This window comes from Aethalodelphis obliquidens, unplaced genomic scaffold (genome assembly GCF_003676395.1).
Source record: "Aethalodelphis obliquidens isolate GAN/ISIS:26980383/991018 unplaced genomic scaffold, ASM367639v1 scaffold27, whole genome shotgun sequence".
Taxonomy (NCBI): domain Eukaryota; kingdom Metazoa; phylum Chordata; class Mammalia; order Artiodactyla; family Delphinidae; genus Aethalodelphis; species Aethalodelphis obliquidens.
Genome location: NW_020837971.1, coordinates 22425393 through 22444812, shown reverse-complemented (window position 1 = coordinate 22444812; position 19420 = coordinate 22425393). Strand labels below are relative to the sequence as shown.

The 19420-nt window shown below is 46.9% G+C and overlaps 1 protein-coding gene across 9 annotated transcripts in view; it reads right to left on the bottom strand.

The window, feature by feature from the left end:
* COBL (cordon-bleu WH2 repeat protein) overlaps positions 1–19420 on the bottom strand; it is a 264711-nt gene that overhangs the window by 42736 nt on the left and 202555 nt on the right. For 5 of the 9 annotated variants that reach the window (XM_027124111.1, XM_027124113.1, XM_027124112.1 and 2 more), the window contains one exon: positions 18367–18531. The exons of the other annotated variants lie outside the window; for them this stretch is intronic. In XM_027124111.1, coding sequence (XP_026979912.1) covers positions 18367–18531 — 165 coding nt within the window. The remainder of the gene's footprint in view (positions 1–18366; positions 18532–19420) is intronic. 9 annotated transcript variants of the gene reach the window in all.

Genomic DNA, 19420 nt, shown 5'->3' with positions numbered 1-19420 from the left:
AATGGAATATTATTCAGCCTTAAAAAAGGGGAAGGGAATCCTGTTGTGTGCTACAAAGTGGATGAACCTTGAGGACGTTCTGCTAAGTGAAATGTCAGTCACAAAACGACAAATAGTGTATGATTCTGCTTATATGCATTCCTAGAGTAGTCAAATTCATAGAGATAGAAAGTAGAATGGTGGGTGCCAGGAGCTGGGGGAGGGGGCAGGGGGAGCTGACGTGGAATGGGTATAGTTTTGGATCTGCATGACGATGAAGTTCTGGAGATCTATTTCACAGTGATACAAATATACTTAATGTCACTGAACTGTACAGTTCAGTTAGAACCATTAAAGATGGTTACGATCATGTTAAATGTTGTTGTAGCTTTTTTTTTTAAATCAGAGTTAAAAAAGAAAAAGTTTACTTACTGATTCAGCAGCTTATTCAAACAGTTGAAGAAGCCCTGCATAGGCTGATCAAAACCTGTCAAAGCAAAGCACAGAGGCTGCCAGGCCTTAGAGCAGAGCCTGGTCCTTCTGCCAGGAAAGCCTGCAGCCCAATCTATAACCTCCCTGGTTAACATGTGGGCCCTATAGAAGCCACTGACAACATGGTAAATTCTGGGATTGACAGAATTCACATTAGCACCACATGAATAACACTAATTTCAGGAGCAACCTGTAGAAGGTGGCACACAGGCAAGGTCTTCACAGCAGGCTAACACACACACAGAAAACAAGAGGGATGCGTTGAGTTTATTATGAATTCTCTGAAAAGCCCTGATGTTGCCGAGGTGGCTAAGAGACAAGACGGGTAAGCGTGTGTGCGCACGCGCACTTGACAAATGCTCTAAAGAGCTAGGTGAAGGCTGAGAGGAGTACAGGGCAGGAGGAAGAGGAAAGGGAGCAGGCACATTTGACACTGGGATTGCGGGGAAAGCTGCAGGCCAGCCCTTACGTGGTGGAAGGTCTCACCAGGACTCTGGGCCTGGCCCTGCCTCTGTGCACATGCTCAGAGTCAAGTGCAGGAGTCTGATCAGAGCTGCAGACACTCTGTCAACTGCGGAGGGATGGAATTCAAAGCCAGGGCAATGATAGGACACACATGCAAAGGCAGCATCAGGACAGTGTGGGCCATGGCCAGCTGTGGGCAAAATTAACCACAGCTGGACAGGGAGGCGGCAGGGTCCAGCCTGGAGTCGGAGCCTGGGTGCTCCCCGAGCTCCAGCTGCAGGCCCAGCGTGGGCTCTGATGCCCCTGTCTTCCCATCAGAAAATGGGGGTAATAAACACCAGCTGTTGTGGGCTGAGTGGTGACCCCCAAATTCATATGTTGAAGTCCTGACCCCCCCCATACCTCAGAATGTGACTGAATTTGGATAAAGTCTTTAAATAATGATTAAGTTAAAATGAGGTCGTCAGGATGGGTCTCAATCCAATGTGTCGGGTGTCCCTGTAGGAAGAGGAAGAGATGCCAGGATGGCTGCACACAGAGGAGACCACGTGAGGACCGAGTGGGCAGGCGGCCTTCTGCAAGCCGAGGAGCGAGGCCTCACAGGGAGCCAGCCCTGCCGCCACCTTGATCTGAGACATCCAGCCTCCAGGACGGTGAGAAATAACTGCCTCGTATGCATTTAGGCCCCGAGGACTACAGGGGTTGGTGATGCAGCCTGAGTGGAATGATAGGCCAGAGCACCTTCCTGAGGAGGAAAGCACTGAAGCAATGGCACCTCCAGGGCTGTCTCTGGGCCCGAGAGCCGTTAACACGAGCCTACCATGTACTCTGCCCTCCAGTCTCCTGGGTTTTGTGCAACCTCGCTCAGGCTCACAGCTGAGGTTTTATCAAATGGCTCAGCTCACAGCCGTTGGCCCTTTGGGGTGGGCTTCTAGAAAGAGAGAAGCCCACCCCAGGGCAAACAGCAGGTCCTGCTGGCCTTTGTGGATGTGCGGCCCTGACCACCAGGCTTCAAGTCCTGCCTTAATGTTAACTCGCTCCTGCCTTTGGCCTCGGAAAAACATCTCCTTTCTGTGCCTTGGTTTTCTCGTCATAAAATGAGGATGGTAGCACCAGCACTGACCTCACCGAGTGGCAGTAAAGGCAAAAGCGTTCATCCACAGACCGTGCAGGGGGTTGTTCAGCCTGTCCCCTCCTTCGTGGGGGATTAGTGAAGACCGAGCCCCCTGCATGGGTGACCCTTCCTGCATCAGCACCCCTGGGTGGAGCCAGCCTGCTCTGCAGCCAGACGGGCACCCATGTGAGAGCAGGAGAGGCAGGGGGCTGCCGCTCACCCGAGCTGTGTCACCCACATGGGATGACTGCGAATTTTAACGACAGATTGAGCAGGTTCCCCTTAACCGTGTGCTCAGTTAGGCGCTGAAGAGGGGGCCTGACAATCATTTCTGGGAGGGCTAACGGTCAGGTTCACAGCCCTGCCAGAGAGTGCCGAGGGGCCAGGCACCAGGGTCAGGAACATGTGTGAGTGTGGACTGACCTGCAAGGCAGTGACTGTCACTGCAAACTGTCTGACCTCAGACCTACAGATGCCAGACAGATGGACAGAGATACAGATACAGATACACTGATATGGAGATGCGTTGATATATAGAAGAGTCACACACACACACACCCACACACACACACACACACACATCCATACTGCACCTGCTTTCCTTTTTAGATCCCTGGTTACACCAGCAACAGTGGATGGGGAGTCTGCCCATCTGAGCACAGCCCTCTCTAGCTGTGTGGCCTTAGACAAAAGGCACTCTACTTTTCTGGCCTCACTTTCCCTTCTTTGTAAACAGAGGGGGCTTGACCCTAGGAATGCAGTCGCTCGAGCCAGCTATTTGTGTGACCGGCTGCAACATAATATTGGCATAAACTCAAAGCCCTGATGTTTATTTTCTGTACTTTTGTACAGAAAAATTCTCCTTGAGATGGGCCATCAGTGGGATAATCAGGGTTTCCTGGTGTTTGAAAGGAGTGGGCAGTGGGGAGAGATTGTTTATCCAGGCACTTCCAGCCCTGTTAATAAGCCGCCTCTTCAGCTGCTAGATGGGGCAGCTGGGAGGGGCGGGGAGAGGGCGCTGCCCCTGCAGAGGAGCCCAGTGTGCTGCCCTGGCAGCCCGACCCCGCCCTCCAGGTGGCAGCCAGGGTCCTGCCTGGACCAGCAGGTCTGGAGTTGGTGAGAGCGGAGGATGCGGCTGACCTCCTTTCAGTGAACTTTTCAGCAAACTCAGCTTTCTGCACCCGCTCACGCCTCTTTGGCAGGAGAAAATGATGCCGTGGAGAACAATCTTTCCTTTCCTCTTGAAAACCTGGATAGAGGAGAGATGGCTCCATGGCCCGTGTGTGCAGAAGCACGTGCGTGGTTGCGTTTCACCGATGCCGCGTCCAAGGTACTGCTCTGGCTGAAAATGTTGTGACTGGTTTTCCCTCCCCGCAGACCAACGTTCAACTTTATCATTACAGTCATCACGTCTAACACTTTCCTAATTAGTTGCAACAGAGCTTTACTTCTCAATTAATTTAGAATTTTGGTTATTAAAAATTGTTTTTCTAGCTTTCCCCATTAGATTTATAGTACTGTCGTAAGGTAACCTATATAGCTACATGTATAATGTTTCATGTGTTCATACACACACACACACACACACACACGCTAAAAATGATTACAGAGAGATGAGGAAACCTTTGAAGGTGCTATATATGTTTACTATCTTGATGGTGTGGTGATGGTTTCATGGGTGTGTGCAAGTGTCAACACTTATTGAAGGATGTACTTTCTTTACACACATGTAGGGCTTTTGTGTGCCAATTATACATCAGTAATATGCTTAAAAGATAAAAACTGCTAATTCCCATCAATTTGATTCCCATATTTCAACTTGCAATAGTAAAAGGAAACTTACAATCCACTACTAGATAAGAAAAATCTCAATTTAAAACCATTTGCTATTATTTGATATTCATGGGACTTCATGAACTCCGTCTTCACGTACACTATTTCTGTCCTCGAGCCCCAGGGCCCTAATGCAGGCCATTTGTCCAGGGAACGGCTGTTCAGGCTTGGCACATGCTGCCTTCAGCAGGGTCACACTCTACCTTACTTGTGTGACAGCTGTGATGGGACAGGGGTGGAAAGGCAGATCCCCCCTACCCTGGGCATCCCCTTCCTGGCTCTGTCAGTAACCCCTCTGTGGGTGCAGATTTGGGGTGTGCCTGTCACTGGGGGGTGGGAAGAAAAGATTGAGAGAGAGGTCGTACATCAAAGGCTCCAAGGATTAGGCAGAAACGTCCATGAGAGAAACCAGCCAGAGGTGCGAATACTCCCTACTTCCAACCAGAACTGAACTTTAACCCCCTTTCATTGAGACTGCAGCCCTATAGGTTTAGACTTCATTTTCCCACTTTTGTCCACTCCAGTCAGGAGCCTGATGGCAAGACTTCATCACTTTCCCCTCCATCCTCTGACTGGAAAAACCATAGCTCAAGAATAACCATAGCAAAGGAATTCCCGGCTGGGCCATGGAGATGGTGGGGGGGCATGGTGCCCATTGAGTTCCGGGCCCCGAAGGCATGAGCGTTCTTACACATTCCAGAGGAGACAGAATTTCAAGGCCAATATGACTTAATATTGGCAACTTTACCTGGCAACGAGGACACATCTGTGGGCCAGACATGGCCATCTGCCATCTGGCTTAGGATTTGTGCTATTAGGAAGTCTTTATATTCCTCATTACCACGTCTTATTCATACGAAAGATATGAGGATCTATTTTCTCTTGAACCCTAGTTCCTCACACACCAAAGAAAAACATATGAGATACACTGGCTGTTGTGTTCTGATTTAGGTTACACGTTTGGTCACTTTCCCCCTCATTTTCCTCCCTGAAAACCGGAGGGTAGATTTATCACCCCGGAAACAATGTAGCCAGCCTAAATAATCTCAATAGTTCTCACCTCTTTGGTTTTGTTTTAATTGTATTGTTTTTTCTTCACTGAAGAACATGTTTTCTTTGCTGGAGGCAGACACAACCTTCTGAGTTTTACACGGCTCTGCTCATAGTAATAAAAAGTTTATTATTTTCTTAAGAAGATGGATTATATAAAGCATTTAAGGGCAGAATAAACACAGAAAGTGATGATAAAGTTAATCTCACAGTTTCCTGTGAAGAGTTTTTGACAGAAGTGTTCTGTGTTGCTATCGGTGACAAGTAAAGCATGGGAACTCAGCCCGCAGATAACTCCAAGTCTCATTTCATTTCACACTTGGACTTTCATTTTCACCAGTGTTTGAAGTTTGCTTCTTGTTGCTTTACCATGGCAACTAATAAGCAGCAAAACTATTTTGAGTTTTTCTCCTGCTCTACGTTCCTTGGGTTTGAGGATGAAATAGTTAAAAACACACACGTGTGCTCACATGCACACGCACAATTCAGAGGGGAGAGAAGAAGTAAGTACTCTGTGAGTGGATTAATTCCTAGACAATCGGTCGTGCCTTCAATACGTGTGTGGAGGGGCTCTTCCTCCTCGCATAATATTTGGAAGATGTAATCCTATCTCTGTTACAGAAAAGTTTGTTTTGCTGTGGAAAATGTCAGTCTGCATGTGGACATGTTTTGCATCAGACTACATGAATTATGAGAGTTGTGAACAAACAGTGTCTTATGATGGACCAAATTAACATAGAAACTGAAAATTAGCAGTTGATAAGCATTGCAAACACAGATGTAATGCGTGGTTGGTTATAATGGGTGAGAAAATACAATACCAGTGAGGAAACTGGAGTAAGAGTCTCCAAATTCTTTCATCTGTAGTACTAGGAGTATTTATTCACCACAAAATAATCTCCGAATTTTCACAGGAAAAGGTCAAAAGTACCGGTGAAGTGAGATGGCAAACATTCTCATCTAATGCAGTTTAGAAATTACAGCGTGTCCCACTGCCCACTGCTGACACTGTCTCTACGGTGGAAATGGAAGAGTTTAAGCCAATTGCTGTTGAAAAATAATATAATTTCTGTGTGCCTTGGCACTTGTTATAGGGCTGGTGCCCCCTGAGGGCGTTCCTGGGAACCTGCATGGCTAGTCAAGGCTCGTCAGTCACTAGGGCTGCTTGATTTGTGTCTCTCTGGCTAGAAAATGTGAACCCTCACAAATCTGTTTTTCTTTTAGTTCGACTCTTGACAGTATGTGTAACATTATGGAGACAAGAAACAGACGGTTCTCCTATTGGCTTAAAAGGAGAAGAGATGACCCACAAAGAGGGATGGATTCTGGGCTGAGCCAAAAATGGAAATCTCTCAGAAATGCAAGCGCCTCGAGAAAAAAATATTTAAGCAAATTATTTTGTATGGTTCCTAGAAGATTCTGATGCTGGGTAAGCACGGTGTCATGACACACGTGGATCTCTAAAACTTGTTTATCGAATTGTCCTGAATCTTACCCAGCTGTGTGAGAGACCACCTTGGTGATAGAGAACCCTAAGGTGTTGTCAGAAATCTGTGTCTTTGGGGCTTCCCTGGTGGCGCGGTGGTTGAGAGTCCGCCTGCCGATGCAGGGGACACGGGTTCGTGCCCCGGTCCGGGAGGATCCCACGTGCCGCGGAGCGGCTGGGTCTGTGAGCCATGGCCACTGAGTCTGCGCGTCCGGAGCCTGTGCTCCGCAACGGGAGAGGCCACAACAGTGAGAGGCCCGCGTACCGCAAAAAAAAAAAAAATCTGTGTCTTTGGCTAACTTCGTGATCCAGGATGTCAGGGGTGCCCTGGTCATATTCCATTTGTCACATAATTCGGTCGATCTCCACTGAGTTTGTTCCTTCCCACCCTCAACATCTGTGTCCTCTGTTTTTCATAGAGTTTGATACATTTTTTGTATTACATTTTCTGTCCCCCAACCAATAATTCAATGAACAATATCATTTTCTCCTGTTCTTCTCCTAACTTTTTGCCTTAAGACTTCCTACCGCCATCTTTCTTCAGCGTAATAGCTACTTCTTACACAAATGCTTCTTGCTGTAATTATGTACAATCTTCTACAATCTTTAATGTCTGGGCCATAAATCCTGATGCTTTCCCCAACATTTAGGTAAACATTACCTTTTCTTGTTTAGACTTTCCCCACTTAATGATTTAAGGTCAAATGACTGCTACTTATCAGACAAAAGTTCTTTATTTCAATGCAAAAGAAAAGCACTTTCTAACTTGTTCTATGATTCCTCCTGAGTAATTTCTGTTTTTTTCACCAACACATGGCACTAGATTGGTTATACGCAGCTCTAGCTATATATTTCTAGAAGTTCTAGCTTATATTTACTAGTAATACCAGTATCAGCTGCGATATTTCCTACATCAGTTATCGCTACCCTTCTCGTTGAGATCAAGCAGACAACAGTCATACGAGTAAAAAACACTCATGTTTTTTCTCACTTTGAGCAACAACATTTAAAAAACCTTTTGGAGAGAAACATGATAAGCTTCTCCAATTCAAATGTAGCTTTGCACAATAATAAAAATTTATCAAAGCAAGCAAGTCTTTTTTCCCTAAGCCATGAATCTTCACATGAGTATTTTCACCTGCTCTGTCTTAGGACTGCTGCGGTGACCAGTTCTCAGTGACTGCGTCAGTTTCCTCAAGATGGGAGAAGGACCTTAGTCTCTAGGAAGAGCAGGCAACGCCCCTACGTGGACATGGTAGCTACACCCTCGGGCATATGTTCCACTCGTACAAACCTCCGGACTAGCATTTATCAAGTGGACCCATCGCTACTTCTTTTCTCAAGCGAGTCATGGTAAGTAGAAGCCATGGGCAGAGGTCATGTGCTACTCACTCTAACAGCCCCCAAAGCATCCAGCAAGTACCCCGTGTTTGTGAATCAACAAAGCGAGACACATGTTCCTCTTCCTCTGTTTTCTTCTCATAAACTCTCTAAATGGCAGGGGACACAGTAATAGGAAAACCTAGAAGACAGCTACAAAAATGTTATATCCTACAGATCCCGAATGGATACCTATAGATCATGAGTGGTGGGTCCCTACAGGTTATATTCATAGTTCCTGGGCTTAGGCACTTAGTTTTACCAGGAAGATAGACTATTTCAGTTCTATCCACATTGCCCTTGCTGGCCAATTTAGGGACACCATCTAGTTGAAAGGAACATGGAGAAGAAATTATGTAGCCGACTATCAAACAAGAAAAATATGAATTAATAATGAATTCAAATAAAGCAAGATTCTTAATAAAAACATATCCACGTATCAATGAAAGGGGAATTTCAGACAGGTCAATATAAATCAACCTAGAATTTACATATAGAAGTCTTTACCTCCTACAAGGAAATGTGAACCTCAGTCAGACAAATCTCTGTTGCTTATGCATTTATATGTAAGTTCTAAAGAAAGTAAGTTGCGGGTGTACAAATGAGCTCTTTTATGCTGACAGATGGAAGATCAATAGGAGAATCAGAGTCAGGACAGCAGAGGCACAGGGAAAAGTCAGAGGTACGGAGCTCCAGGAAGGGGCCGTCCGTCAGAAGCGCTTGGCATGGGTAGGGAATGATGCACAGCAATAAACTGCGGGGGGGAAAATAAACAGTAAAAGATGAACGCAAACTCTGGCAGAATAAATGTCACCCTTCTCATCATCGTCAAGGCCCTGGGGATTCAGCACTGCATAGAGAGCGAGGTGTCGGCCAAATCACCATATCACTAATGTTTCCTCCGCTTCCTTCCTTTTTTAAAAAATTTAATTTATGGGGCTTCCCTGGTGGCGCAGTGGTTGAGAGTCCGCCTGCCGATGCGGGGGACGCAGGTTCATGCCCCGGTCCGGGAAGATCCCACGTGCGGCAGAGCGGCTGGGCCCGTGGGACACGGCCGCTGAGCCTGCACGTCCGGAGCCTGTGCTCCGCAACGGGAGAGGCCACAACAGTGAGAGGCCCGCGTACCGCAAAAAAAAAAAAAAAAAAAAATTTAATTTATTGTTTTTAATTGAAGTATAGTTGATTTACAATGCTGTGTCAGTTTCAGGTGTACAGCAAAGTGGTTGAGATATATATACGTGTGTGTGTGTATATATATATATATATATATATGTTCTTTTTCAGATTCTTTTCTCTTATAGGTTATTACAAAATACTGAGTGGAGTTCCCTGTACTATACAGTAGGTTCCTGTTGTTTACCTATTTTATATATAGTAGTGTGTATATGTTAATCTCAAACTCCTAATTTATCCCTCCCCGCCCTCCCCTTTGTTTTCTCCGTCTGTGGGTCTGTTTCTGTTTTGTATATAAGTTCATTTGTATCTACCACTTCCTTTCCGTCTTTGACTATGTCAGTTATTCAAAGGGCCTGTTGATCCAACATACACAATTCTGTCCTTGGGAGAGTTATATCATCAGCATCACGGCACTCACTGTTGTCTTGGAGGTTTTCTAATAAAATGATATGGATTTGATACAAAACCTTAAGGTCCTTGCAGGCAGAGACAGTGACCAGCTGGTAGGAAAGCTCCTGGAAAGAAGTCTAGGTGGCTTTCAGAGCTCTAGGGAAAAACAGATAACATTACTTCCCAATGCCCTCAGCAGCAGATCAATCAGTCCAGCCTCGACAATGTGGATACTAAGCAGGGCTCAAGCATAAACTCAGAAAATACTGACTGACTTACTGAGCTGGAGACAGGCATCAACTGCATATGCATGTTGACCATTGTTTTCAAGGAGTAAACCTCTCCTGGGTTTTGCTCTTTTCCGCAGTGAGAGACTGACCCTCTGATGAAGGGCCATCGATTGCCTGGAGTAGCTTGAGGCCCTGAAGGCCTTGAGGGTTAGGGATTAAAACAAAGGACAGCCACGCCCAAATGCATAGAAATTTATTTATCTCATAAAAATCCTTACGACAACAGGTTAGAAGACTACTGTCGGTAAAGAAATGATGGGTTTATAATCCCTATTCACTTTTTAACTAATAAAATAAAATAATGATATTTATTAAGAATCTCAAACCATTCTTGAAAGATCAAGCTGTCCATTCCTTACTTCCAGGAAGAACTGAAATACATGTGAACCCAGAAAGAAGTTCTTATAACTCTTGATGTTAAAAAGTTGGTTTTTACGCCAAACCTGAACTTAGCCTGCAAATTAAAACTCTCAGAGACACAGAAACCTGTTTGATTATTTGTGTCAACTCACAGCTTGAGCAGTGAATTAGGAAAATAAAAAATAATATCGCCATCTATTTTCTTAACTAAATAATTTTACTCCCTTTCAGCATTCCTATTTATATGTTATTCCTCTGCAGTGGGAGGCTGGTAAATGGTTAGTCACCAGCTCTCTGGAAACAGTAAAAGGGATAAACAGACAGATAAAGTTTTACTGATACAAAGGATGGGTAGCACAAAATTTACAAGTAATAATAAAATATACAATAGTCTTTGTTGTAAATTCTATATGACCAATTGATTCTCACAGAATCCTTTTATTAATTTTTGTCAAATTATTTTATCTGTAGTCAGCCTATTATTACCATTGACAAACACGTGTCTTTTTGACACAAATGTGGATTGATCACTTTATGTTAAGCAGTTAGATGAACATGAAACCATGAAGACAGATGTTGGAATTTGGCTTCTTTGTCAATCACATGAATGACCTTGTTGAACTGAATAGTGGTTTTTGGAAAATGGAAGAACCATTCTTCAACTTTGGCGGGATGGGGTAGGGTGGTGCTTTTCACAATGCATTGGCTGTTGATAATATGCTTTTATAATTAATCTGCATTATTAACATTTCCCAATGTTACATCCTACACCTGGGCAATTAGCACACAATAAATCCAGCCCTGATTTGTATAGCCTTTGCCAATGTCCATGGTGTAAATGCTCCTTCCTTGGTTGATTTCCAGACCTCATCAGTCAGTGAATGTGGTGCTGGGAAGAGGTGTGCAGTGGTGTGCTGTTATATGGCATTTTCACTGTTGCATATTATTGAATCATATTGATTCAAAGTACATAACCTCAAGAACACAGAAATAGTAAAATGTAGTAAAATAATTAGAAAGTGGTGAGTTTTTAATATCTGTTACCTCTGTTTTTAACATTATTTAATTGTTAGCTTACATACTTTACTTTTTAATAATGGTTCTACTTAGCAATTGGCTTGCAAAATTCCCAAAATTTCAACAACCTGCTCTCACCAGCTGGTGTGAGCCAGGTCCAGTGCATACCTGCTCCCTGAGTTGTCACTAAGTTCTTCAATTCTCTCTCAAGTCAGGGACATGGTAGCTTGTAAATAAAGGGCTAAAAGGTCATTAGCAAAAGGAAATGTGTTCATAGCGTTTTAAAAAATACTGTACATAACTCTATCATGATTCTCATTGCTTTGCTTCTAAGTAGTATTCACTCTTTAGTTCATATCGGGTAGATTGAATGGTTTTCAAGGTACCATAATAACAGGCTAACAATTCAGTCCATTTTCAAAATGTATTCTGAGCAGGGACAGACTCTGCTCCCATAGTCACCGACTTCCTTCCTTTTATGAGACGGGCCATTTGCTCACCACCCAGTTCCTGTGTTGCTGGATACCGTGCCCTTTCCCATGGCAGCAGGAGCAGCTGCGTGGCTGGTTCTCTCGCCACAGAAGGAAAGCGGCGAGTGAACCCAAGGCAAGGCGAGAGTGCTTCCCTGGCCTTGCTCTGAAGTCCACACACCTGTAGGGTTGCAAGGGTGCTTCCATGACAAACGAGACTCCCAGAACTGTGTTTGTGTCACAAGCGTCAGGATTAACTACTTTGTTTGGAAAGGGGCCAAGTGTTGGTTCCAGTTGTAAAGTAAGATGTTAGGTGACTTGAAAGACTATTGGTCCCGATATAAGGAGGATCAGTGAAGCTCCTGTCCTGTCCTCTCTAAGCTCTCCGCTCAGGCCAGCTCATGGTCGGGGAACTGAGATCCCGCATGCCATGCGGCACAGCCATTAGTGAGGCTTTCGTCTGGGAGTGTGGGGATCTGATTATGGCCATTTTGCCAGTAAACCACAGAGCTGGGCCCAAAATATTTCTAGATTTTCAGATCTTCTGCTGAGTCACACTGCCTAAAATGCCAATTATTGTTATTAATTTTATATTGAGGAAATTACTATCTTCTAATTGCGAATGGATAGTTTATTTCTCTCATTTTATTCCCCTAATTTAGAACTTCCTTAAAGTTCTTTAGAATGGGACACTTGTTCACAAATTGAAAACCAGTCAGCTAGAAACATCGCAATGGTTGTCACAGTGGTGCTTTAACCTTACATGTCATTTAGAACAGGAGACAATGGCCCTTTTTCCCTCCTTGCCTTTAAAATCCTTTGCCAATTACCTTAGAAAAGTATACCCAAGGGAAGGCTGATTTCCTCAAGCCTGGCGTAGGAAAATGTATAAGAAAACGACAGTCACTGGACAGTTTAATTAAAAAAATATAAGACAAATTGAGGAGCTCTCTGTGCATTGTGTTTTAAAATCCCCAGGGTCTTGTCATTAAAATAAGTAGCTAATAACTTGTTACCAACTTAATCATAACTAGTACTGCAAATCTTGTAAACAAACAATTCAGTGCAACTAATGGGATAGATTCTACCATCATGATTCACAACGAAGGTTCAACTAAGACTGAAATCAGAGAGCGAGCTGGTTAGAAAGTTATGGGGGGAAATCCATAGGCACAATTATACTGGTTTAGACATGCACCTGTGTACTTGATTAGATATCTAAAAGTTAATGTGAAAGCTTATTAATAAGAAACAAAAAGATTGAAGAGCATAGGCCAAGGAATTACTATTTACTGTTGTTACAATTATGCAACAAAAGCTCAAACACATCACCAAAGCCTCATTCACGGTGACCTTTGTGCCATGAGGCTGAGACATCACCCAGCCTAACCGTTCTTCTCCCACGTGTGCACCAAGCATTCACCACCTCAGACTCCACAGGCTGGGCTGGCCACGGCTGCCAGGGAGAGAGTGACAGCCTGGACCAGGCCAAGGGACCTCAGTCCTGCACCAGGCGATGCAGAGGCCAAGTCCACCCAGCTTCACACTTGCCCTAGCCAACTTTGAAGAGGCTGCATTTTGTCTATCCTAAGCTAAGCTCACCTTGGAAGAGAGAAAATGATGCTTCTTAGAGCAGAAAGTGATTTTAAATGAGATACAGGATTCCAAAGATTGATTGGTTGAACACCCAACTTCACTAACCCTATTCTGTTATCCTCTTGGCTACTAAGATGATCAAGAAACCAAACCCTTTAGTCTCTGGGCTCTAAGTGAGCACCTTCTAATGTCAGGAGCATTTCTAGTAGTTCCTTTGGTTTGTCAAAGCAGGAAATGGGAAATGTAGGTGGGGGCCAGGCCTAAACTGAAACTGTCCCCGAAGGAGGACGGTGCCCTGGTGATTTCTGACTTTCAGGTGTGTGGTCACACTGCTTTGAGTCACTGCTGGCACCCAATCATCCCTCTGCACTTGCTCACAACGCATCTTATGTTCTCCAGACACAGGAAGGAAACCTCAGGCTACAGCCCGTGTGTGGTGAACACTGCTGGCTGTTGATGCAGTGTGCGTACTCCACGTTTCCCAGCGAGCAGAGTTCCTGTACTGACCAGCTACTCCCACAATCGCAGGGAAAGCTGACCCCACCCCAGCTGTCAGGATGTACCTGACTCACCTCCGGGGATTCCATCCTCACCCAGGGACTGGGTCAGCCCCAGACCCAACCCTGGTCCATGAGACACGAGAGGAACTCTGCAGCTGGGCGTTTCTGGGAAAGGTTCCCTTTTCCTATGAAACTATTAGAAAAGATGGTCTCTCTTCCTCCCCAAGACTTCCGGTGCCTGGATGGGATGCAGGGAACAGCCATGGCGCCCGGGGTACCAGCCAGAGGAGGAAGCCAACCCCAAAGATGATCTAGGGAAAGCCTTGATGGCAACTCGAGGCCTCAGATTCAGCACTGAAGTCTGTCCCACCGGGATTCCTAATGAGATAAGAGATTCCCTAACTCTTTGAGTAGGTTTGAGAAGGGAGTTTTGCAACCTGTATTGATTATCTATTGCTACAGATCAAATGACCTCAAAACTTAGAGGCTTCGAAGCATAAGGATTTATCTCATAGTCTCTGTGGGTCTGGAATCTGGGATGGCTCAGCTGTGTGCAATCGTGTGGACCAGTGCTGCGGTCTCACCTGCAGGCTCTCCTGGGGAAGCTTTGCTTCCAGTGTCACTCAGTGGCCATGGCAGAACTCAGCTCTCATGGTCAGTGGACTGAGGGCTGCTGGCTGGAGACTCCCTCGGTCCTTGCCCCGTGGACTCTCCCTAGAGCAGATCTCAGCCCGGCAGCTGGCTTTCCTCGGGGTGAGCAGGTGAGAGGCTCCAGATGGAACCCACAGACTGTTTCCACCTAGTCTCAGAGGTGACAAGTGACTTCCACTACTGCTGCCACATTCTACTCATTAGACATGAGTCTATGTTCAAGGGGAGGGCTACATAAGAGGGTGAACACAGGAGGTGGGGGTCATCGGGAGCCAGGGTACCACAGGGCGTCTTGACAGACAGACCCGACCAGGACACAACTGAGGAATGGAAGCCCGGGCTGGGATGCTAAAGGTGTGACCGCCAAGGTCTCCGATGCAGTGCTGACACCATGGGAACATCCTATAGACAGACCACAGTGCCGGCGCTGGATGCCCTTTAAGACCGGTACAGCCTCCGAGTAGCTTCAACTAGTGGGGTAGCACACACAGGCCTGTGTAACGAGTACGGTGAGAAGTGGATGAACACCTAGAGGACAACAGGAGGGAGGGGTAGCCATGCCAAAGACCAAAGGGCCCCTAGGCTGGAGCAGGGTGAGCACAGAGACCCCCGCCCCTGACTGTGCGAGAGTATGTGGAGATCACATCAATCTGACATCCAGGCTGGGTCCCCCCAGATCTGGCGCAAGGGCTGGCCGTGGAAGGTGGCCTCTTGGAGCTGAGCAGATGCACGAGGGGATGGTCATTCTACCTCTTCCGACTACAAACTGTACATTGGTTCAAAAAGAGCTCAGGAGATGCAGATAGATGTGGCACTGACCTGGAACACAAGTCTCCTCCTGTTTGCTTCTGTTCCAGGTCAACATGGTCCTAATGGCCACGAGTCAAGCGCTGCTAACCCTTAAAGCATAAAAATAGGAAAGAGGACTTGTCCTTGGGTCAGGGCTTGGGGCCCACCTGGTGCCCAGGTCAGCTGGCAGAAGGCCGGGGACAGAAAGGAGGGTTGGAAGCCGTAACGGGAACACCAGCAGAGCCACCAGGACGGGAACCAAGATTCTGCAGAGGCAAGGCTCAGGGACAGGGGGATGGCTGGAACAGAAGATTCTGGAATGGGAGAGATCAAAATAGGAGGTGTGGTATGAGGACCTGTTTCATGTCTTCTTTGCCACCTTCTCACATCTGCGTACAAATCCAGTTACTATTAATTCACTGCTACCTAAGTCTTTCCATCTTATCTTTGGCTGTGCTGACTGGTTTTCAAGACAATGTATCTTACCTCTTTGTAGTGACCTAAGTGGGACATGCCACCTGTGGTACAAATCACAAAGAAGGCGCACAGCCAAAGGTGCCCAGTGGCAGTCTCTGGCATAGTGGGAGGAACGTTCGGGCTGGGGGCAGGCAGAGGCTGAAGGTCAAAGACGCCATAATGTCGATTCCTGCCGGACGCATTCCGCAGTGAGACCAGGGGCCAGTGATGCAGCTGTTTCTGGCTCAGCGTCTCCCCAGAGAGGGTGCAGTGAGAACTCGCCCGGCCTCCAGGGACTCAGGTCTGATTTCCACCACTAACACATCGTTTCTTAGACAGAGAACACAGGTCTAACTGCGGCTGAACACACGAGGAGACACACAAGAGCTTACGGCTGGCAGATGAAAGTGCCTGCTGAGCTCCCATGGCTACAAACAGATGCAAGTTCGATGGGCATGCAGGTGAGATGCACACGCCCACAAGGGGCGGAAATCACACCCGGCACTCTACATGCCGACAGTCCATAGCTCCCCAGAGACAAGGGAGAGCAGTACCCAGATCTCAACGTGGTGTAAGAAGTGAAACAAATGACAACAAAGGAGTCGTTTTCCCTCACTTTTTTAAAGACCTGAATCAAAGCAGGTGAACTGCTTTCTGCCTGGCTGGGCAGGAGATCCTAGTTTTTCCTGCTGTAAACAATGTCCGGGACGGTCCTGCTAAATAAAAGCTCCAAGCTGGATGCGTTAACCCCTGGGGCACACGTGGTCAGGAGGACACGGCTAGGGGACAGGAGGGGTCCTGCTATGCCCGGGCCAGGCTCTCCGTGGTCCTAACACTCACGGGGCCCCGCTCTGTTCCCCCTGTGCTTCTATGCTCTCTTCCTGGCGTTCCTGTGGGTGTGTGAGAGGGGATGAGAGGGAAGGAGGGCAGGTGAGTTATGTCCAGGGCAGGGGAAGGTCCTCGGACATGAACGTGGGGAGAGGAAGACATGGAGAGAATTGTCCCGGGACAGGAGAAGGAGACGGGAGCCTCCAGGCAAGAAGGCAGGGAGCCTCCTGTTCTGTCTGAGGCTTGTTCATTCTCTACGCAGCCCTTTGTTGGAAAGGCTCCCAAGGGCAGGGATGGAAATGTATTTCCTCAGCGCTGGAGAGACCCAGGGGGAAGCTCTTCTTCTCCAGGCTGATGCAGGCCTTTAAAAGCTGAGGACCTTCCTGGCGGTCCAGTGGTTAGGACTCTGAGCTTCCACTGCAGGGGGTGCGGGTTCCATCCCTGGCTGGGGAACTAAGATCCCGCATGGCGTGCAGCGCAGCCAAAAAAAAAAAGGCAGCTGCTAAATCTTGTCCTCGGTCTCCCCAGCAGATGCCACACACTGTCCCCCCAGACCCAGGCAGGGGCCCGGGGGAAGCTGGGGTCTGAGGGTTTACATAAGGCCAAGTGTAGGGCAGTCCGTGGGCCTGGCTGTCCCATCCTGTTAGGCCCCCTGAGCTCCTGGGCTGTGGCCTCTCTTCCCTGCCAAGGGCCACCCTCTCCCGTCAGCCCTTCCTCCCTTACGGGCTCTCCAGGGGGGACAGTCCACGGTGAGGACCACGGGAGCGGCCACTCAAAGCTCACGGCCTTGGCCTGTGGGGCTTCAAATCCACTCTCTTCAGAGACGACACAGCTCCAGAGCCGTCTAAAGCCTCGGTGTCATCTTTCCGACTCATCTGTCTAATCCTCCATTTCTGAATCCCCTACGAATTTCATTTGCATTCGGAAGCATGTCCAACGTCAAGATGATCAAACAGATTTTGAGGATGGAAAAGAAGTCTTTGTGAAAAGAGATCAAATGAATCAGGATTATTTTGCCTAGAGAAAGTTGGTAAGTAATCCAACGATTATCTTCTTTCCCCAGAAGCTGGCAGGGAGCTAGCTGTCATTTCCAAAGAAGACAGAAAAAGATCAAGTGGTTCGATGGTGGAAAAGGATGGACTTCCTAACCAGAGGGCTGCATATCTCATGTGGGCGCCAGCTGTTCCCCAGGCTGAATGCATAGAGACGTTTCACCATCGGGAAAATGCTGTCCTGGATGGTACCTGCTTTATAAGGCAATAGCCCAGCACAGCTCAGGCATCCTGATGGAGGGACGCACGCAGGCTCGATGTCCTGTGTGTGTGTGCGTGTGTGTGTGTGTACAGTGAACTACACAGAGCTAATATCCAACTGGAGGTGGGAATGCTATACATGGTGCTTATTAAAGTCCAAAAGAAATCCCAGGAAACAACGAAGAAAGCCTGATCTCAGACAGGGTGTGACAAGAAACAGAAACAAAATGAGCCTTTAATTGTGGCTGTTGCTAGACTCAAATTAAGCTGTCTCCCCTTCTGGTACCTCAGTCTCCCCTTCTGCGGGAGCTTGGCCACTGGCTGTAGGGTTCAAAGATTCTAGTCCATCAAGTCCCCCCAGCTCTGGAGCACAGCCGCCTTGGCATTCACAGCTGGCCTGAGCGAGCTTAGCAATACAGCCTATATGATCGCATCGCTGCTGTGCTGTGCTGTGCTGAGTGGGCCACCTGTGGGCACTGCGAGGACAGTTCTAATTTGAGGGACATTTATTTGCTCCTAGCTGCTGTCTCCACCCACACGATGCAATTCTGGCTTAAGTCTAACCACAGCATGAATGATTAATGGGTTAAATCATTCTTCACGGGTACCTGCCTGGCATTCGGAGTGCATTCACTGTTAGCTGGACACACTGCGTTGAGCGTTGAGAGAGGAAAGCTGCAGGGAAGAGGCACACACATCCCCAGGCAAGAATGGAAAGTCTGGAAACCCAGCGCCGACACCAGAGACCAGAGAGGTGAGGCGTCGACACAGACGAAACGAGAGGCACGTACGTGTGGGTCTCAGGTCCGAGGCCTCGGAAACAGCGCCTTCCCCAGGAAAGCCGAGAGGCTCTGCCACGTCTGGAGGAGGGTAGGGTGGGGGTGGGGGAAGCACTAACTGGGGGGGCCCCCGAGCAGTGCCTCTGGGAGGCTTCTGTGGCACCTGCCGTCCGACACCTACGTGGAATCAACAGGGATTACTTCAGAAGGTTAAGCCCAGAGGCCCTCTGTCTCCAACGGAAGGTACGTCACCATCACTCAGCCACACCAAGAGCGCCTCACAGCTCCAGATGCAGACACACCTGCACTAAGCCCAACCTCACCTGACATCAAATCCGACCTCACCCGTCACCAAATGCAGCCACACCTGGAACCAAATCCAAACACACCCAGCAGCAAATCCCACCTCTCTAAAGTGTTAACATTTTACATACGTGGGGTCCTATCCTTGGGTTAATTTGAATGTACTGCCATTTGTTTCTGAAAGGCACAAGTATTTTTAAAGGCTGAAATTATTATTAAGAGGTCCCTAAACAGCTCTGTCAACTTCAAAGGAACTCTTTTTCTTCACGTTAGTCTTTTTCAGGTTCACAGGTTTTTTAGCTTATTCTTGTTGCTTACATCTATTATTACCTATTACAGATCCAATAACCCCTAATTTGCTCTGCCTCTTTAAGCCCATTTATACTATCAACCTCTTCCATTGTTTGCGGTAACAGTTTTTAAACTTTTGTTTTGAAAAGGATCCTGGGCTGGAGAAAGGGTGGGGATGTCCCCCAGGCCAGTCTACCTCTCAGACCAACCGAGCAGCCCTCTTTGATCTGTTCACATTGGGAACCTATTTACCATTTTCTATAGAAATGGTTTTCTTCTGCTAATAAAGTTTTTGAAAGTTAATGACAATATAACGAATGATAGGAGTTACTAGTCATAAACTGTGCTCATGATTATTTCTTTAAAAAATACTGTCTTCAAGCTCTAAAGTTTAGAATCTTCTAGTAACTAATAGAGTCTACACTTCATGCCCTTCATCAGACTATTAATAAAAATATTAAGACATCATTTC